We start from the raw sequence: 22,737 nt of genomic DNA, 5'->3' as shown, positions 1-22,737 counted from the left end.
GTTATTCCCAAGTTTCAAGTGGGAGGTCCTTAGGGAAATAGGTTTACTTCGGCATTAAGGCCTTGTACCATTTTTGTTCGGCTTGTTGGATGAGTTTCTTTTCTTCTTCTGTCTGGTAGTTGTTTTTATGCTTGTTTAGTGTTTGTTTGTAGCATCTTCTGGCCTTTTTATATTCTTCTAAGTCCTCTTGTGTTTGTACGGTTCTTGCTTTATGAAGTGCTTTTAACGCGTCTTTCCTTGCCTTGTAGCACTCTTGGTTGAACCAAGGTTTTGCCCTCCTTTGTTTTGTACCTTTCTTTACTACTGCATGCGTTAACTGTTCTTCGATTATGTTTAATGCTTCGTTTAGTTTTCCTTCCTTGATTTCTCTCGATACCAGGATCATCATTTCCATGTTTAGTTTGTCTTTATCGATTTCTCGCAATATAATGTTTATTTTCTTGCACTTTTTCCCTTGGAGCGTGTTTCCCACATTTATGATGGTAAGTACTGGTAGGTGTTGTCTTGCTGGGATGTCTCTTCGGATATCCTGATTCGTCTTGTCACTATTTGTGAATATTAAGTCAATAGTGCTTGTTGCATTTGGACTGAGGTTTTTTCTTTTCTGTCGTTCAGCAACGTTAGGCCTTTCTTTTCTAAGTGGCTAATCACGATCTTCGTCTTTTGTGTTGGTGTATTTATCCTGCAGTTTAAGTCTCCCATTATAATCATGGTATCTGTTTCTTTTGTCAAGCTAAGGGCGTAAGTGATCTCTGCTAGTATTTCATCTGCTTTGTATTCTGGTTGGAAATATACATTCATAACTGTACATAATTTGGTTTTTACTAACAGAATAATTTTTGAGTTGAGTAATATCTCAAAAGGGGACAGTTTTAGTTTTATCAGCATAGTTATGCCTCCTGTAGGTCTTCCTGTTTCTACTTGACTGGCATATGAGTGAACGGAGTAGAAATTTTCTATACTCCATTGAGTTGTCAGGAACGTTTCTGTGAGTTTCTTTATGTATGCTTCAAATGTGTTTTCTGGTATCATGTTTACTGCGTTCTTCAAACTTCTATATTCCACAATAGTGTCTTTATTGTGCCTCTTTCTCCTATATGTTTATAATTGAATGCCCGTTCTTTGTCTTGAGAAACGAAATGGCCTAACGACGACTCCTTTCGGCCAGAATGTCGGATCTCCTGTTATTTTGTGATGTTTAAAGTCTATTTATTGATTGATTGATTGAATGATTGTTCAGATATTATCCGCATGCTTTGTGACGTTAATGCGAAGTGATTTGTTTCGAGTCGGTTTACTTTTATTTCCAGATATGATGGAATTTCATTAATTTTCGCTTTTCTTATATATACTGTATTTCATTATCCTATTCCGTTTTACGATGCCGTCTTCTCCGCCTGAGAAGAGAATTCTCCAACAGAAATAGGTTCTTCGTGTTGACAGTGGAAGGCAAATGCTAATGAATACTAACGATCAATTCGGACAAGTTCGTATTGATGATTTCGGTCGTACGAAACCGTAGGGATCATATACGTATCTAATGTGCTCTCATTCTATTGCAACATGTACCGGTACCCCAGAAATGCAATCGTTGATGAAGATGCCATCGCCGCCGATTTTGTGTTCGAATATTTGAGGCACGACGAATATAATTATATTCATTGCTATTCGTCCTGATTTTAGATTTTTAATATTATCGATTATATATATATGTATTATCGACTGTATTTCGATAATTCTTATCTTGGATGTTGGCAACGCTGTTTCTCTCCGTCTAGTGTCAAAGAGGTAACAAAAGAAGTAAGGTCCAAGGAAGTTTTCTTTTAGAGTAGCAATGGCTGACACGTAAGTTCTGCTTAGTGGAATCTTTCTTTATCAATTGTCATCTGGTATTTTCTTTCACTTCCAACGCAGTAGTATTGCATTATGTGTTATGTGAATAATTTTTCTTTAATGTCGGGGGCTACGATCTTGAACATGCTCTTATATGACTGGAAAGTTTGTGCGATGTTTTCGACCATTGTCACATGGGATTTTTGATGAGAATACCTGGTGGATATTATAATGTTTATAACCCATTGCCTTTTGGTAGGTCGATTTTTTAGATTCCCATTTAGTTTACGGACACGTTTTATTAAGAGTTCTAGATATCGTGTTTGGATTCTTATAGTTTTTCTGGATTTTTTTTTCTTTTTCGATTTGAGCTACCGTTTTGTTGGAATCAGTATGTCATTGCATCTTGAGTGGAATTGTAGGTCAGTTTTACACTTGGTTTCGTTTATATTTTACCGTACGTATTTAGAAATTTCATTTATTTGTGCTTCTCTCCACTTGGAGGGTTCCAGAAAGACCATTAGTGGGAACTGTTGTGTCCGTTGGGCAGAATTGAGTTGGCTTGTTAACCCTGGAACTGCGGTGATTTATCTTTAATGGCAGGGATAGTACATGGGCATTGTAGTCTTTAAGTATATGTTCTGCATAAAATCAGTAACATGTCTTTCATCCACTTATACAGTCAAAATATTAGTAGGATTAAGGAGGTATTGTTGAAACAGTTATCCAACTTCTAAAGAATATTGAATTGTTTTAGATTTTCTGTATTTCAAAACTTATTGTATGTAACTTGTTTGTGTATTCAGGTAAAGAAGAAGGAGGCATAGGCATACAGGAGGAGCATTATTATTTATAATGGAGTTCCATTTTGAATGGAAAAAATTGGTATAAATTGACACTCCGCCGCCCAACGTTCGTAATATTATAAGGAAGTGAAAATAATGCAAACCTTGCTTGGAATTCATTTTAGAGAAGCTTAGAGAAGTGATGTGTTTATTGTGATGTCTAGGAACCCACCATCCTGCCCCCAGAAGTAGTTTACTTTTTACCTAATAGAGCAGCACACACCATCGTCCATGGCTAAAGTATCTACTTCCATGCCTATTGGTCAACGTGAACAGAATGTGATGTTATTGCCATCAATGCTGATAAGTAGATTGCGTTACCAACCCCAGCTGAGTAAAAGCACAAACAAAAAAACACCATGTAAAGGAAACTAAGGGAAATACACAACAGCAATATGGTTTTGTCACTAACCGGAGGTAATCAATCCAAACCAATGGCTGATACAAGCCAGTCCTAACCAATCCAGACCATTCGCTCTCTCACTGTCCCGAAATAGAAATGAGTTGCCCTTTTCCGCACTGACCATAGAATGCGCTGCTATCGCCCTACAGTACGCTAGGGGTCTAAAAGTCTTTTTTTGGCCCTAACCTAAGGACATTATGCTGCCAGACACCCTTTGCTTCGTCACAGTCATGGTTCTGTCACTAACTGGACCTGACCAATTGCTTTCTCACTGACCTGAAATATATATTAATTCATATTTACCACACTGGCGAACACATAATGCGCTGCTCTCGCCTTACAAAATGCTAGAGACCTAAAAGCCGCTTTTAAGTGGCCGTGCGGTTCGTGTCGCGGAGCTGTGAGGTTGTATCTGGGAGATAGTGGTTTCGAACCCCAGTGTCGGCAGCCCTGAAGGTTTTCTGTGGTTTCCCATTTTCACACCAGGTAAATGCTGGGGTTGTACCTTAAGGCTACGGCCGATTCCTTCCCACTCCCAGGCCTTTCTGTCCCATTGTCGCCATAATACCTATCTGTGTCGGTGTGACACAAAAAGAAAAAAGCCGCTTAGCTGCCCTAACCTGGGGGCTTATTCCTCCACAGACCCCCTTTGCTTGGTCACAGCACAGTGGTTCTGTCACTAACCGGACCTGACCAATCGCTTAAATCGCTTTCTCACGGATGCGAAATGTAAATGAATTCAGCTTTTCCACTTTTCAATATAGAATGCGCTGCTATGATTCCAATGTCACTAGTCATGGTTCCCAAATGAACAGTTTAGCAGCACTGTTAGACTGCCCAGGCACATACTTTCATCCTCGGTGAGAAATAAATAGTACTATTTATGAACTTCATGATATAGATCCGTATTGATACAGTTAAAATTAAGAAACAATGTTTATGGTCCACCCAATCAATACACATCACTTTAAAAGTAAAAACTATTTACTATAAAAACATATTTTGGACATGTTTCATCTCAGACTTCTTCAATCATAAAATCACATGGTAGATTACAAAACTCATTGTTCAGAAATTGAAAAAAATGGAACCCAATGCCTTTTTAAGAACTATTTGAGATATGCTAAAGGTATAATATACACTTATTTACACAAAATTGTCCTCACTTCTCGCAATTCAACTCCTATAAATTTTTGGCCTAATAGCACTGACTTTTGAATTGCTGCAGCTTTTGAACAGAGGCAGTTAGCGCGATGACGTTTTCACGGATTGATTCCTTGTGTTGCAGTGGTTGGGGGAGCTAACTGCACGCGCATGCACCAGCTCACGCGTGTTCATACCTATGTGAAGTTTGAAACCTGTCAGCTATTTCTGATTTGAAATTTTATTAAAATGATGGCAAAATGAGTAAGAACTCCTTTAACATCTTCTGACAGGGGTGTTTTTAACCCTGGAACGCCACACTCACAAAACACATGCGTAAATACCACAGTGGGGTCTGCTTGACCCAATCAAATTGTAGTCATTTATATCATATCCTTTGAATTTTATCATTTGTTCGTATTCTACCTGTTTACTGTATAGTTCGAGGACACCGGTAAATACTATTACGATCTCTAGTGCTTACATATTTTAATTAATTAAATTATAATTACAATGAAAGCAGTTACAGCCTGAAAATTGCAGAGATACATAAATACATATTTTTTGCTGGCACAATGGATAATTTTCATCAATTTTTGGAGTATTTTTGCAGTAAAGGTACTAAACAGTTATAAAACAGTCACTCCAGATTAGTAACACTGATAGTTCACCTTAGTTAGAGGTTAGATGTTTCACAGGAGATGTTCGCAATCAACACTTACCATGGCACGGTGACTCTGGCAGAATTGTTTCGCACACTGCAAGCAGACTGCGTTGGTTTTTCCGTCATTCTGCCTTGGACAGATGGCCTTTCCAAACATCATGCTGGAAAGGCACTTGGTTAATCACTTCAATGTTCAGACTTTGAGCAATTGTTTTCTTTATGTAGCTCTCTACTGTAGGTATACTGAGCCGATTGCGAAGGTGAGGCTCAATAGTGACATGCCTAAGTCTTTCAAAAACTGTCTACGATTCTTCTTTCCTTGTTGCAATCCCAAATTGGCAAGATTAAAAAGAATAAAAGAATTGACTCCCAGCGTCTTAAGATTCCGAACATGATTCGAAGTGGCCACCGCTTTGTTATTGTACAGGAAGAGTATGTCTTATACAGTTGATCAAAGGTGTCAGTGCCACCTTTAGTTTCATTGTATGTGTGAATCATAACTGCTGTATTTGGGGTTTCATTCACGGAGTTATCATGATGCATAGGCCTAGTTGATAATATAATTACCAACTTGTTTTGCTTTTTCACAATCGAACACAAATCTAGATATTCCTGTAGGTTTTCCGGTGAGAAAACTTGGTGGTATTTCGTTCTTATTTTTCCTTAGTGTTCCCACCATTGTGAGACTACTGATTCAGGAGCATGTTTGCAAGTGGAACTGATGCGAACCAGTTGACAACCGTTTCATTCCTGTTAGAGAAATGATTAGGTTCAGTCAGTTTACGAACATAGTAAGCAGCACCGCTTCATTTTTCTCTTAATGAACTTTTCCTATATATGGCATTGCATTCATCATGTAGGATGGTCGTGCATCATTCAGCACGAGTACTTTTATTGCATACTTGCCAGGTTTTGAACCTGTGTAAATTCGGAAGCTACATTGCCACAGAATCCCATGAGCTGTTCATCCACGGTACAATGTTCATACGGGGTGTAATGAGTTGCACAATTTTCAACAAAGCAGTTCCATACTTCTCTTATTGCGGCCAATTTGTAATTTTCCTTTCATGCCTGTCCTTTTTGCTATCAAAACGTAAACAATAAAGAAGGAAATCGTTCTGACATTGTCACATGAAATATGCTGTTCCGAATTCTTTATCACCACCAATATCTTGCTCACTATCACTATCTTCTAATATTTCCCCAATGTTACGATCTGATAGTCCTTCTTTGGAATTATACTCCGTATGGCTCTACTTCTAAATTGACGTTTTTGCAGATTTCGGCTCTATCTGGTGGTTGTGTGCTGAAGCATAGACATCCAACCAATCGCAAGCTGTCATTCATATCGATTTATATCGGCAGAGCACGATCTCGAAACCTAGTAATATTTACATTCACCACGTGGTTAACCTACAGTATCTCGCTCAATGTGTATGCTATTCGGTACGGTTCGCGATCTTTTGCATTTTCCTTCAGTAATTAGTGTGTTTTTCATATCGTTGGAGGGTTCCAGTGATTCCGAGATCAGTAGTGTTCCCTTTGCAGGCCACAACCTCCTTCCTGTGCCATCCATTAACGGTGAGTGATGTGTTATTTCCTCATTCTTCTTTATTAATAATGTATTCTCTTTTAGTGTCAGATGTTTTTGAATGTAGTTTTTTGTGAATTTGTTTTCAATCCATATTCATTAGTTTTTCTGAGTACGGTATTACATTTTACAAGGGCGTTTTACCGCGGTCGTATTGCATCAGCTGTTCTCGCGGGTGTAGCGTGATGGCAACAGAGGAAAGGCGATGCTCTTTTTTTTTTGTGTGTGCAAAACTTCAATTTAGAAATAAGGCCATGCGGAGACAATACTGTCTCTAGCACTAAGGAAAGACGTGTCAAGTTTATCACGTAGCAAGAACTGCAGCAGCACCGCACACACCAGGAAAAGACAACCGTAAATACCACACTGGGGTTCCCGTGACCCTGCACTATATTTGTTTATCTCCCACGGATGTCTGCTTTCGCTGACAGATGTGAATGACGCTGTCAGGGTGTGACAAGGTACTTAATCAATTTACAAATATGACTCAGTAGGCTACAGTTTCATATGAAAGATTTATTCAATATGTTTCCCATTAGGTCGTTGATACCCCAGTGTGGTGTTCCAGGGTTAAAGGTGTTATCGTCTGGTAACCACGTAACAATCAGTATGCATTGTTGTATAGCTTTTTAATTGTATTATTTGTTTCTTCAGTATCAAGGTCAATTTTGGGTGGCCATAAAAGACAAAAAAATACATAACTCGTGAACTATTTAAGTTAGTCTTCAAATTTTCAACCAAACATGATATTAGAGTACTTTATATCAGTTGCACTTAAAATAAATCATAAGTTTAAAAATATAGGTACACTCTGTTCAAGTCTGAATTGTATGGGCTAAACTTTTTGGCAACACTACCTTAAGGCTACGTCTGCTTCCTTCCCACTCCTAGCTTTTTTCCCATCCCATCATCACCATAAGACCTAAATTAAAAAAAAACAACGCTTTTTCCAGTTCCTTGAAAATATCTCCATCCGTAATAACACTTCTTAGCCATGATTCAGCTTCTATTACAGTATCTGGTAAATATGTATCTTTTAAATTGGTTAATTCTATTCCATTACTTTCAGTGCTTGTTCACTTTAACACTAACAGCTTTATTATCCTTACTTGATTTTGAGCTCCATTTACTCAAAGTCACTGCTCCCTAGTTCACCCAGTTTCCCTGATTTTATCTTCCTGATCCCTTGTAAGCAAACCACCTAACTTACCTGTACCCTTGCAGTTTAAGTGGATGCCATTTTGCCTGGTGCAAATGAACTAGTAATATTATCTTTGTGTTTCTAGCAAGCAGAAGAAAGAGAAGCTTTCTAAGAAGCTCCCAGCAGTCCCAGAGTCTGTGCTCAAGCGGCGTAAAGGGCGAGAAGCAGTTAAAGCAGCACGTTTAAAGGCTTCTATCAAGGTATGGTGTGAAAAGATATTGTAGACTGTATTGTGGCTCAGGTATAATTAGGCAGAAGTCCAATTGGTTATGCTCCAGTTCAGTTTCAAATTGCAGTTCCCACAAATTTACTGCACAGTAGAAGTTCGCTATAGTGAGTGTGGCATATAGACTCCTTACATTAATGGGAGAAATGCACCGCTGTGCTGTGAGTGGCGGACATTGTAAGTTAATGTGTGTCACTGCGCAAATATCTGCAGTGTCTCACCGCTTGTTGCATGGCCGACTAAATAATAAGTTGGATATCAGTGTTTTATATGACAGCAATTTGCCAAATTCTGGTCATGTATTAAATTTACAAGGAAAACAGTTTGCTGTAAATGGCAACAGAGTACTAACTGCTAATGTAATAAGAGAAACTTCAGTTCACTAAATATTCCCATTTCATGATAGGGACAACGTAATGATTTATGTATTAGTAGTGGTAAAAATGATAATGTTCACGTACGCACTGAACAATGGTGTCCTAAAAAAAATTTTAGGCCTATTTTTAGTTACGAATTAATGTTAATATAGGTTAATGCTGATAGGCAGGCGATTTTTTTTTTTTTTTTTCAGTGAATGCTCTCCGTCAGAGAAATGTAAACATATTTCTGATATTATTTATGCAGTTTATTACTCAGAACATTTGCCTCACAAAATGATCAACCCTGTGAATGGTCTTGACCTCGCAACTCAAACTCTGGGAAAGATAAATGTAACAAAGGGAAGAAATTAGAACTTTCTCCGATAAAAAGGCAGAGGCTTGATGTTGGACTAGTTGAAATTCCTGATTCTGAAACTGCACACACACTATCAAGAATTTTGCATGAGGGGATCCAGAATCAGTTGCCTGTGAATTGTTATTTACATTATGTTTATTTTATATTAAGACCAAGTCTACCTCCTTAGTGTAACAGAACTATTAACTGCAGTCCTCAGGGGGCCTGGGTTTCATTCGCGATATTGCCAGAAATTTAAGATTGGCAAGAGGGCTTTATGTGGTTAAAACTGTAAATACAGCTCATTTCCATCAGGTGCGTGCCTGAAAATAGTTGCATCACCTTGGGACTAGGAATTTGTGTGACTATGCGTTTGGAAAATACAATATTTCTGTAAGCTATTATTATTATTATTATTATTATTATTATTATTATTATTATTATTATTATTATTATTTATTTTCCACTAATTGTAGTTACAATTTAGGGATGGTGAATGGAGAAAGGGCATAACCCCACATACACAAAACTGCCTCCATCACCACTTAAAATTATAATATACAAATATACAATTACATTCTACATGGTGTTCTTATATACAGTTACCGTATTTACATGGTTTTGCTCCGTATTGAATTGTGAGCATTAGTACCAACCAGTGCGGCTTCGTCAAGGGTGCTGGAACATCGTATGCAATCTTCGCTGCCCAAAGGCTCGTTGAAAAGCACGGAGAGAAACAACAGCCGCTGCTGCCTATTGCCGTCCTTGATATTAAAAAGGCTTTTGACCAAGAGCTTCTCAGTGAAAGTCTATGTACACCAAGGCTCCGTACTGTCCCCATTGTTCTTTGTCCTCCTCATGGACACAATCACATGGGACCTGCAAAGGAGTGTCCCCTGGGCTCTTATTGCTGAAGATGTCACACTCGCTGTTACCACCAGAAGAGGTTTGCAGCATCAAGTTGAAGATTGGAACAGCTGTGTCTCACAGTACAGTTTTAGACTGAACAGAAAAGAAGGCCGAATACCTGGAAACCATCCCAAGCAACGGTTCCATCAGAGTTGGAGAGACCTTAACGAAGATTGTGAGCTTTAGGTGTCTTCAGACTGTTGGTGGTATAGGTGATGAAGTGCGAAGTAGGATAAAGACAGCATGGATGAGATGGAGGGAATTCACAGGCATGCTGTGTGACATATGGAAGCCACTACTATGTCTAAAATGTACCGTATGATACTAACGTCCTGTTGCTTTATACAGTGTTAAATGTCGACCCGCCGACAAAGTTATGGAGCACCAATTACCATGGAAATGCATTTGCTCTGTTGGTCGATGGGCATCATGTTCCTGCATCATCAGAAACAAGACTGTTAGCCAGCAAATGGGCATTACACCAATTACTGAGAAGACATGGGAAAAAGTCTCAAATGGTATGGTCACGTCCTGTGTGCTGCTCTTGGAACAGTTGCCAATTTCACCTTCTTTAAAATTAAAGGGCTGCGTCCACGTGGACATCCAAAGTATCGCTGACATAGCAACACAGTAAATGCTGATATGAAGACTCTGAACTTAAGTCCGCATTATGCCCATGATCGTGCAGAATGGCAAACCAAGATGAAAATAGCAGACCTTGTGCCAGGAAAATGCTTGGAGCAAGAAGATTGATATTGTGTAATGTGGGCCTATTTCTGTGATTATATTTGTCTCCGTAGTGTAACGGTTAGCACTAATAGCTGCCATCCTTGGGGGCCCGGGTTCGATTCCCGGTACTGCCAGAAATTTAAGAATGAGTAACTTTTTTAGTTATTTATATAATTAAATTGGTCCGTTGTTGGGCATTATAAATTTTTCAGCTAACTCATTTCCTTTTGCCAATATGATGATTGTTCAGTTCAATAATGTTCCGGTGAATATAAAATGTTGCTTTGCATCTGCAAGTCTGTGTTGACATGGATGGTGCCCAGATTAACCACCATCTTAATACGTTCACTACCAGCTACTGTATGGGCAATTTAAATGCCCAGCCCAGCATTTATATGCTGAACTGTTTCAAACTGACGCTGTACATCATTGAGTATTTTTTATGACTGTTTGTAACGTACTTAATTTAAACACCTGAAGTTTGTCACATACCTTAATGAGATTCTCTAGTAACTTAGTGTTCAAGTGTATATTTGGTGTCACACTTACTGGGATGCTGAGGATATGGAGAAAATGGAGAGTATTTTCAAACCGGTTCGTAGATATACTCTCAGTGGCATACAGGATTTCAAAGATTGGGTCTTCAGTCCAATACATTTTCACATCTTTTTTTATTTATTATTCCTGCCCCAAACATTAAACCTGAGAATACTTTTACTTGGGAACCTCTACTAGTTTCCATACCTGTATGCGAGAGTATTTAATGAAGTGGGGAGTTGTTGCGCTAATCACCTCAGTGCCATACAGGTTAGTTTGTTTGCAAATACAGGTAGACCTCGTTATACGCTATAGTTACGTTCCGCGGAATTGCCGCGCATACTGAATTTGCGTAAATCGATATTCATTTTATACCTAAAATATAGGGTTAGGTTTCCGTTTACTCTCGTATTAAGAGATTCTTAGCATTTTTACCAAAAATAGCCACTATCATGTTTCTGAAATGCATACACTTAAAAATTTAACACTGAATCACACAATAATAAACTAAACTCTGCATACAAGCTCTTGGCTTCAGCTTGAATAGTAGCTCCAGAGAGAGGCATGTGATGCTCAACCCAATCCATTCTTTCCATCGCTTCCGAGCGAGATCTGGTCACTGGATTCACTAAGTCCCAAATCACGCTGAATGTCAACAATACGCTCACCTTGGTACACGCTTCTTTCCTTCGACAGACACACTGTCCTTCCTTTTACCCAGTGTTTTAAATACGAAACCTGTCAAGTGCAACTTCACAGCTCTACTCAAGGATCATGTAAGAGATCTTCTGACCGGAACTGACGATCATGTCTCGACAAACACGACAAAAGATGCGCTTGCCCCATATAACCTTGGCATGCGACGTAGTGTGCGTTACAAAGTTCGGCACACGTCTCTACCCGCCTTAGGCATTACAGCTTCCACGTGCTGTTAACATATGGCAGCACTAGACTTAAAACCAAAATTGCGGATAACGAATCCGTGTATAACGGTTTCCTGTATATTGAAAAGAATCCTCAAGAAACAAATTCACAAAGGATATACAGTCGATTTCATTATCCAGCATTATTTATCCCTTTATTAGCAGTAAATGGTGGTGAAGTTTGCCTAGATAGCAGGTTAGTATGAAGTACTAAAACTGCTCCCGCGTTACATTCTGTACGTAGTTCTTCAAACTCGCTTTCGCTGTTGCTTTCTCCTTTTAGTGGTATAAATTAATCACCTAAGTCTTTATTGAGCAACATGTCCCAGATTTCTTTAGTTTCCAATCATCCTTTGTAAGCCATACCTTCTTGGTTTTCAAAACACACATGTCAACACTCACAATATGCACTTAGAAACATAATGAGGCACCCCGACTGCTCAATCTCGATCTTCGATCAAATAAATAGCAGACACATGACCTTCGACCTTCACGTCTGCCATCTATAGGTTAGAAGTATTAGCAGTAAATGGTGGTGAAGTTTGCCTAGATAGCAGGTTAGTATGAAGTACTAAAACTGCTCCCGCGTTACATTCTGTACGTAGTTCTTCAAACTCGCTTTCGCTGTTGCTTTCTCCTTTTAGTGGTATATATTAATCACCTGAGTAGCTGCCTCTGTGGATCAGCGGTAGAGTGTCGGCCTCCGGATCCCAAGATAGCGGGTTCAAACCCGGCAGAGGTAGTCGGATTTTTGAAGGGCGGAAAAAAGTCCATCCGACACTCCATGTCGTACGATGTCGGCATGTAAAAGATCTCTGGTGACACATTTGGTGTTTACCCGACCAAATTCATTAAATCTCAGCCATAGACGCCCAAGAGAGTTTCGGTTTACTCGGTCTGCCATCTAGTGGAGGCCTAGAGTAAAACGGAACGTGGAAATTGACGAGCAGACAGCCAGATGGCGTCAAATTGAAATGTCTGAACACGGTAGCTGAGGCCGTACGATTATTATTATTATTATTATTATTATTATTATTATTATTATTATTATTATTATCACCTGAGTCTTTATTGAGCAACATGTCCCAGATTTCTTTAGTTTCCAAACATCCTTTGTAAGCCATACCTTCTGGTTTTTCAAAACACACTTGTCAACACTCACAATATGCACTTAGAAACATAATGAGGCACCCCGACTGCTCAACCTCGACCTTCGATCAAATAAAAAATAGCAGACACATGACCTTCGACCTTCACGTCTGCCATCTATAGGTTAGAAGTATTAGCAGTAAATGGTGGTGAAGTTTGCCTAGATAGCAGGTTAGTATGAAGTACTAAAACTGCTCCCGCGTTACATTCTGTACGTAGTTCTTCAAACTCGCTTTCGCTGTTGTTTTCTCCTTTTAGTGGTATAAATTAATCACCTGAGTCTTTATTGAGCAACATGTCCCAGATTTCTTTAGTTTCCAAACATCCTTTGTAAGCCATACCTTCTTGTTTTTCAAAACACACTTGTCAACACTCACAATATGCACTTAGAACCTCGACCTTCGATCAAATAAAAAATAGCAGACACATGACCTTCACGTCGGCCATCTATAGGTTAGAAGTATAACTACGACGAAAGACGCAATTGGAGCTCGATTTAAATTCCGTTGGTCCCCGCGAATGCTTATCCGACTGTCTTCGGATACAGACGGGAGTGTACGTGTTAACAAATCGTTGACATGTGCTTCCGATTCCATTTTTGTTAGCCATTGCAATTGTGAACACTTACCTGAACAAAAATTGCCTACTTTAGTCTGGCCCATGCTGTACGTACATCATAATCTAATAAACTAACTTTTCAAGAATTTTTGACAAATGAAAGGTAATGTAAGGTCATAAATCTTCAGGTAAAGTAGGATTATTGTATTTTGGGATTGGACGAATAATAGCTTGCTTCCGCTGCATAGGAAAAATGCCATTCATAAGGGATGTAATAATTATATTATCTAAGGTGCGAAGTATAACATCTAAACTATTCCAGCAAAAGAGTAAAGTAGACAAGCAAGCATTTTGTATCAATCCGTGTGTCCATGTGTCTCGCTGCCTGCTCTTCGTGTCAGTATGAACATAAATGAAAATTGATGAATGTAGCCATATAAACCTGTTGGAGATATGTTAAGAAGAAAAATAAATCATCATTGCTATAAAATATATTTGCCTTGAAAATTAAAAAGTATGCCTACTTACGTGACATTTCATTAATCCAAACTTGCAAGAGGCTTAATTCCCTGTAGATCGGAGGATTCGCTGTCGCATCACTGGAATGCTCTCCTAAATTTATAACCATTTTTTTCAACTACAGTATCTATGGCATTTTCCAGGTCCCACATCTTTTTCTTTTCGAGCACCACACGCTGGACATAGGAATGCCATTGATCAGCTGTCACCTCACGAAATGCTTTGTCAAGATGTTTACATACATTACAAAGTTTGAAAGTGGTAAGGCTGGCAATGTAACGTTTGATCTCTATTGGATTTAATTTACAGTGATATGGGGGCAGTCTGAGTACAGCGTGGTTCCGCTTGTTCGGCTAAGTCATCAATTACATATTTCTCTAACTGGGGCCTGCGAGTCTTCACCAATTCCAGCAATTCGGTTTTTATAAGACCTCTATCGCATGTTATGGCTTTACTTCTCAGCCAGTAAATTACTCTAGCTTTCTTCCAGGACTTGTTTGGGATCCGTTCTAACTTCACACTGTGATAAGAAGCATTGTCTAGCACAATAACACTACCTGGCATTAGCTTTTGTAAAATTCTTTCAAACAAGATTTCAATATGTTGCCAGTCATTTCTTCATGATAGTCCCTGTTTTTCTGAGAATCGGAACACAAGATCATCACCCTCCACAAAACCGTAATCACTTCAAATGTGTAACACTATCAGTAGCTTACCCCTCCCTGTTGGACTTTTTTAGACCTGTGCTTAAACCCGAAAGAAATGCCTGTTTGACTTTATGGTAGTCTCGCCAAGCCTTTGATGTGTGCGCTTCACGTCTCGTTCAAATAGTAAAATTTCCGTCCCTGTTGTTTAAATTCTCTTATATTACGGAGATAACCCCTTTGCCACAATATATCATCTGTCCACTATGACACTTTTCAATTTCTACTGATGAACTCGAAACCTGTTTCTTTCAATAGTATGTTAAGGGAGGGTTTTTAAAAATCTGGAGTTCAGGATTAGAATTTACAGCTGATAAAAGCCTCCGTGGCTCAGACGGCAGCGCGTCGGTCTCTCACCGCTGGATACCGAGGTTCAAATCCCGGTGACTCCATGTGAGATTTGTGCTGGACAAAGCGGAGGCGGGACAGGTTTTTCTCCGGGTACTCCGGTTTTCCCTGTCATCTTTCATTCCAGCAACACTCTCCATTATCATTTCATAGCATTTATCACTCATTAATATATCACCTTGGGAGTGGCGGCCCCATTGTAATAACAGCCTATATATGTTTCATTCATTACATCCCTGACCCGGTCAATGACTGGAAAACAGGTTGTAGGTTTTCATTTTCATTTTCAACACTTTGTTAATCGTAGGGGGGGGTTCATTGTTTTTTAAAAATGTGTGCACATTCCTGAGTATAACAGAACAAACAAATTCATTGCACTCCATGTCCTAAACACTTCTAATGCATGGTCTCTTTCTACCCGTGTGGTAATACGACCGGTAGTAGAAAATACTTTCCGCACACTGTAAACGCTCGAAACAGACACATGGTGAACTCTGATGTTCATTTCACGATATTGCCAATTGAACCGTCGGGATATGTTTCCATAAACTTGTTAAATACGTTTAAGACAATAGTCTTCTCTCCACTTTTCAGAGGTTTCTCTCGCTTATGCTTTACACCATCAGCCATTAAAGCGAACTGACTCAAGGTAGTGCTACTGCACGCGTGTTTTTTCTCGTGGCTGACGGCTACCGATACCAGATAAATACAGATTTCTGCAAGCAGATATTGGATATTCAAGTTATTGACCAGAAGCTTAGAACAATAATATCTTTCAGAAACAATTCATATTTTTAAATTTAGAAATGGACTATTTACAGGGTGGATGAAGACTGAAGGAAGTGTGAAGCCATTGAAGTCGCGTGGTTTTGTTTACGCATTCTCTAGTTGGAAAGAATTTATAATGTTCAACATTTTAAAATTAATACCATCACAGCCATTAGCAAGTGAGTTGCTTGAGTGGGCAAGCCAAGTGAAATACAGTTTATTTCTGATCGCATTGAATTTCAGTATTATTTTTTACTTTGTTCTTCTGTTGGACTTGTGTCTTGCTGTGAAGTGGGTGCTAAACTCCTCAGTATCTATGTCTGTTCATTAGTGTGCTGCTTTCAGGTACCTTACATAAACCTAGATCATTAACTGACTTTGACAGCTTAGGTATGTCGGTGTCATAATCATTCAGATTCTGAACAGTGTGCAATGGCATAGACAGCATCCTCAGTGAAGGCATCCATCTTAATGTTTTTAAACTCCCTAAAAGTGAACATTCTAATTAGAAAAATAGCTTAGCGAGTAACCCATAGTATGGAAATTTTCTCCAAAAACATAAGTTTTGAACAAACTAGTTGCTATTTCATATCAATTTTAATGTGTGTGCTGTATTACGTTTTATCTTTATTAATTTTTAGAGAAAATCAGTCATAACTTTAATCATTATAGAGAGTAAGTTTTTTTCCCTGCTATAAATCCTCTCTATAACGGACGTCTACTGCATTTCGAAATTCACTTGGTTTTTAGATTGAATAAGCTGTATATTATATGACTAGGCCTACTGTGGTGGGGTCATGAGGTGAATAGAGGGTAGGTTACTCAGGAGAATAATGGAATTGTCCATGTATGGTAAAGGAAATACAGGAAGGTGGAGGTACCCCACACACATTAAAATCGGTATGAAGCGGCAATCACTTCATTGAAAACGTGCGTTTTCGCATATTTACGTACTACGGTTTACTCATTAGTTCTTGTTCTAATTCCAAGACAACATGAATGTGTATGTTAAATTTCATTCTGAGAAATTAGAGCAGTATCACTCCAGTGGCTTCTACAGCAAATGTTTTTTTTCTTATTCAGTGTCATTTAACCTAACTTAACCTTATATGCATCGTAAAAATATATTTTAAGCGCCAGTGGAGTAATGATAACCTTTTCACTATAAATTTACATGGGAATAGCCTTTCCAAAATTTAACCAGATGGCGATCAGTACGTTAAAAGGTAGAGTGAAATGCAGATGGAAGACTAATAGAGGCAAAATAATATGCAAATTTAGGAAGAATAAGACTACAAGAGTAATTTTCAAATGGAAAGGTACTGTGACATTAACTTAACCTAAAAAAAGGGAATAGTGAACAATGTAAGTTTTAACAATAATGACTAGAGATTTTAACATGTGCGTGCATACGCGAACAACCTTAATTAAAGCCACTGCTGCTACCTTCCTGATCCTAACCCTTTCCCCTACTTGCGCTGCCGAAAACCTGTTATGTTTTAGTGCAGCGTTAAACCACTAGAAAAAAATAGTTACTGGAAAGATTGCAGTTTCAGTGGTAATTTATTGCAGTATTCAAAACTCATACATTTCTACTCTCATATTCCACTACCGTATTTACGCGTGTATTAGAGGGCCCCCTCTGGCTCTCCGAGACAAAGAAAATGAAAAAGATAAATCTCGCATACAAGAGCCCCCAACGTAATTTGTCAAAGAACAACGATTCTGCTTCGGAGCTGGTACAAGCGTAACTGCAGCTCTGACATCACACAAATTAGTGAATAGTTTTGTCCGTACGACCCACGCAATGAAAACGTGTCTTAAGTCGTGCGGTATATTTGTTTCATAGTTAAGAAATGTCCGCCTCTATAGCGTAGGCTTACTGCAGCTCTGATGACGTCTCTCAAATGGGTGAATAGTTTCGTGTCCGACCCGCGCATTGGAAGCATGCATAAGTCATGCTATATGTCTCTGTTCTGTAGTCCGGCTCCATGGCTAAATGGTTAGCGTGCTGGCCTTTGGTCACAGGGGTCCCGGGTTTGATTCCTGGCAGGGTTGGGGATTTTAACCATAATTGGTTAATTCCCCTGGCACGGGGACTGGGTGTATGTGACCTCTTCATCATTTCATCCTCATCACGACGCGCAGGTCGCCTAAGGGCGTCAAATGAGAAAAGACCTGCACCTGGCAAGCCGAAGTCCTCGGACACATCCCGGCACTATAAGCCATACGCCATTCAATTTCTGTGTTTTGAAGTTAACCCGTAGAGTGGGGCTCGCTTCAGGTGACGCAGCTGGAGCGAGCCCGATGGTGGGCGCGCGTCATGTGAAGCGCGGAAAGTTTTTATTTTTTATCTCCGTTACGAAACAAGCGGTAGGTTTGAAACTTTCTCCGTATGTTCCGAGAGGTGCTGCCATCTGACAGAATTTTTTTCACCTTCGTGTATCTAAGCAGTTCTCGTCTAGGAATCCCCTTATTATCTGCTACATAGCTGCGTAGCGCAAGAACAACCTATGTGGCGCTTGGCGAGAAGCTCAGTCAGTGTGCCGCGAGCAGCGTAGTATTTCGTGTCTCGGTGTGAATGTTTTCAGCTCTCATAAGTTGTTTTGTTGGTATATACATTTATCTTGTGATTTATTGTTTTAATTCTACATGTAGCGTTTCATATTTGTAGTCAATATGTCCAAAAGAATAGTAGATCTTCCGAGTGATATACGGGATATTCTCGAGCTCAGTGAGGAAGATAGTTGCAGTGATTCTAGTTTAGATAGTAATGGTGAAACTATCCCGCTATTAGATGCTCCAAGCACGACTGCTTCCGTCGGAGTAGGCCTGTTGCCTAGATGCCGTGGACAGGTGTAGAGTTCGAGCTCCGATGAGAGTAACGAGTCAGAAAGTGAGAGCGATTTGCCTCCTATTCCGCCTAATGACTGGGATGTAAGGGGATGTAGGAGAGCCCGATTTCCAGCTACATACCAAAGAGGAATTCAGGGCGAACTTTTAAATAAAAAAGAACCGGACGAAATATTTGAGCATTTCATTGACGATGAACTGTGCGAACTTATTGCAGAGCAAACTAATCTGTACGCTCAGCAGTCAATACAAGCTAGTATAGGAACAGCTAAGATGAAAAGGAGAAGCAGGGAGAGGGATTGGGTTCCTACTAACAAGGAAGAAATAAAACTTTCATTTGGGATCTTTCTTCTTCAGGGTATAATTCAAAAGCCGAAGCTATCTCATTATTTTTCACGTAATAGATTGTTTGCTACGCCCGTGTTTTACGAGACCATGTCCGAAAAATGTTTTTTCCTTCTACTGAAATTTTTACATTTCTCAGATAATGAGGCTTACGATCGGCAAGTATCCCCAAAACTCTACAAAGTGAAGCCAGTTCTAGACATTCTTGTATCAAAATTTAAAATGTCCTATTTACCAGATGATCGTCTATCAATTGACGAAAGTTTACTCCTTTGGAAAGGTCGCTGGGGGTGGAAAATGTACATTCCGAAGAAGAGGAAGAAGAAGAAAGCTAGTTTCGGGATGGAATCTTTTAAATTATGTGAGGCTAAAACAGGATATGTGTGGAATATCCTGTGGTACACAGGCAAGGAAACTGAGCTAGTAAATGAGGTTTGTGGGGTAAATATTTCTCAGTATACCAAGCCCTCGAAAGTAGTGTTTGCTCTAGCCGAACCTCTTCTAAATAAGGGATATCTCATAGCTCTAGACAATTATTACAGTAGCCCGGAACTCTTCGATCAGGTCAATGAGTTTCAGACGGACGCTGTCGGTACTGTAAAATCTAACAGAAAAAATCTTCCGAAGGACGTCATGGGGAAAAAGCTGAAAAAAGGGGAGGTGGCTTTTGCCTATAAAAACAAACTGGCCTTGAAGTGGAAAGACAAGAGAGAATCTGCATGCTGAGTAGTATTCATGACGCGGAAATGCGCACTATTCTAAACAAGAAAGGAGAAACAAAGCCGGTTGCATGTATTGAGTACAATGACTCAATGGGAGGGGTGGACTTATCGGACCAATGTATCGTGCCATACAGTATGGCGAGAAAAAGAATGAAGAAATATTACCACAAGATTTTTAGACACCTACTGGATATAACAGTGTTCAATGCTTTTGTGATATACAAGAAACACGGCGGTAAATTCACTCAGCTGGAGTTCCGTATTCAAATTGTGCAGAAACTATTTCAGAAGTATGCGAACGCTACACCTAACACAGCCTTGCCAATTCGATCAGTGAGACCTGCACCCGTTGACTTGTCAACTCGATTCTCAGGAAGGCATTTTCCAGATTTCAATCCAGCCTCGAAATCAAGACTGCACGCAAATAAGAGATGCGTTGTTTGTGTGGCGAAAGGCCAGCGGCGGGACACTCAGTATTGTTGTGCAGTATGCAATGTCGCTTTGTGCCCCTCTCCTTGCTTCAGGCTATACCATACAGTTGAAGTATGAGCATTGCAAATATGCCAGCGAGTCTCAGGTTCCATACTCGGGGAATCTGAGAAGATCGTAGTCTACACTTGGTGTCCGCTGTACATTCTGCGTGCCGGCAACTATCAGTGACCATCCTGAAATAGTTCTTTTCAATTTCCTCTCCAGTCATTTGTTACAGCTATTGAGTGTAAATAGTGTTGAACAGTGTAGTGTAATTTTGTGTAATGTGGTGACAAAATTGTGATGAATGAACTCGTGGATTACTCGCTGCCCTCTTCAATGGCAAGTTATAGGCCTACGTGGTGAGTACATTTTTCTATTTTATTTCAGGAAAATGTGATATTTGAGTGAATGTGTCTGTATTATTTGGAGTATATGATACTTTTTTTATTTGTGTGTTACATATTTCAACGTTGAATTAATGTAAGCAACACAAATAATACTCCGAATCGAAGTAAATATGAAATGGCACATATGCAATTTTTGCACTGACACTGGATGAATTAAAAAATCGTTTTAATTGTAAATAATAGCGCAATTTACACCGCAACGTATAATTTTATGCTAATTTTAACATATCATATTTAAGCGGGTGTAGGTTGGCAAAAACTATTTCTTTTTTAAAGAAAAAATTTACTGAAAATGATTCCCCACTATGCAGGAATTCCTCGTTTATGACCTCCCCACTTAACGGGTTAAGAATGTCCGCCAGTGTAATGGTTAACGCAATTAACTGCCGTTCTTGGTAGCCTGAGTTCGATTCCCGGTACCGTACTGCTAGAGATTTACAAATGGCAGGAAGGTTGATATGTGGTAAAAATTGTACATGCAACTCCCCTCCACTGGGGGTGTATCCAAAAAGAGCTGCACCACCTTGATGAGGAAGTGAGTTTACTTCAGTTAAGAAATGATCACGGTAGTTGCTATTAACATAGCAGGTGAGATCATTAAGGAAGTGATCGTTTAATATCTTGTAACTCGGGCTTATATAGGTATTTGTTTGGAGAGAAGTAGGTTTAGAATGTGAAAAAACAATCCAGTCGTAACGATTGTTTTACTCGCCAACGTATCTACCAAAATAATAATAATAATATTGATTTTACGTCCCCAATTTTAATGATTTTCGGAGACGCCAAACAAAGCATACTATGTGTTAATAAAAAATGTAGACAACGATCGTACAGAATTAAATATGATAATCAGGACCCAGATTTTGATGACATATTTTAACCCATTCACTGCCAAACCCATTTATATACGTTATTGAATGCCGTGCCAACCTGCCAAACCCGTATATATACGTTTCGGTGCAGTGTGTACTTCACCAATCTCGCAAATGAACGCGATATAGTGTCATACTTTAAGATTCCATGGAAATGCTCAAAGAAGTTCTGTACTGCAGATATACCACTCCATTTCGTGTGTTTTGAAAGCTATCTGGTGTTATTTCAGCTTCTTGGAGTGGAACATCTTTCCTGCTAACGTTTAGCCATCATGGCGTTCTTGAAGTATACATTCATCTCTTGTTGACGAAGAAATTGAATTGTTCCTCATAAATAGTAATGCTGGAGAGCTATATTTTTATAATGAAGATGGAGAATATATAAGTGGCGATATTGAACTACAAGAAAGTGCTAGAAAAAGTAGTAATGATGAGTCTCGTGCGGAATTGTCACCCCTTCCTCAGATAAATTATTTTTCCCCAAATGTAAATGATTTTGATATTACCAGTTCTTGGATCAGGAATTTTATATTATATTTCAATAATAGTATCACCGAGCGGAGTAGCTGCGCGTATTGACATACTGCAACTATGGAGCCAAGCTCTGCACTCGGCAGGTGAGTGGATTTGAACCACACCGTCAGCTGTCCTGAGAATTTTTCTTTGTGGTTTCCCTTTTGTACTCCCAAGCAAATGCCGGCACAGTTCCTATTCATAAGCCACAGCCGATTCCTTTCACTTCTTAACCCAGTTTCATTCACCATCATTCATTTCATATTCATTATCTTCTCAACTGACGTTTGCATCAGTAGGGGAATCTAGTCGTAAAAATATGGTGTAAAACATAATCTCACTTAATCCCCGATATCGTATTGGGCTGCAGGGCTAAGGGGACGATATGCATTCCATTAATAGTATCAGTAAATACAGTAAAACCTCATTAATTCGAAGTTGTTGGGACTCAGAAATCGGACTTCGAATTACGTGATTTCGAATTGACCGCCAATTCGCAATTCAGAAGTACCAACCCTTGCAGCGTTACACAATATTCTAAGGCCCGTTACTGCATGCAGTTAACCTTGGTTCACAGTTTATACCTTTCAAATGCCATGAAAAAAGAACTATTTCCAAAATATATCCAAGAAGGTGCATTTACAGTAGGTATTCAAGTAATGCACTTGGATATCTCACTGGCAAACGTAACCTCACGCAACGAAAGAAAGAAAAAAAAAGCATGATTCAAAGACGAGGAGAAATCTATGCTGGCTCCCATGTGAAAGTGCTTTATTAATTGGATTAC

The 22,737-nt window shown here is 39.2% G+C and overlaps 1 protein-coding gene across 1 annotated transcript in view; it reads left to right on the top strand.

Moving 5' to 3' along the window:
- Positions 1 to 1,774: 1,774 nt before the first annotated feature.
- Positions 1,775 to 22,737, top strand: part of RpL7 (ribosomal protein L7) — a 112,806-nt gene continuing 91,843 nt past the window's right edge. The window contains exons 1-2 of the mRNA XM_067138280.2: positions 1,775 to 1,845; positions 7,766 to 7,880. Coding sequence (XP_066994381.1) covers positions 1,835 to 1,845; positions 7,766 to 7,880 — 126 coding nt within the window. The 5' untranslated portion in view covers positions 1,775 to 1,834. The remainder of the gene's footprint in view (positions 1,846 to 7,765; positions 7,881 to 22,737) is intronic.

The sequence above is a fragment of the Anabrus simplex genome, chromosome 1 (genome assembly GCF_040414725.1).
Source record: "Anabrus simplex isolate iqAnaSimp1 chromosome 1, ASM4041472v1, whole genome shotgun sequence".
Taxonomy (NCBI): Eukaryota; Metazoa; Arthropoda; class Insecta; order Orthoptera; family Tettigoniidae; genus Anabrus; species Anabrus simplex.
This window is presented reverse-complemented; position numbering and strand designations above follow the sequence as displayed.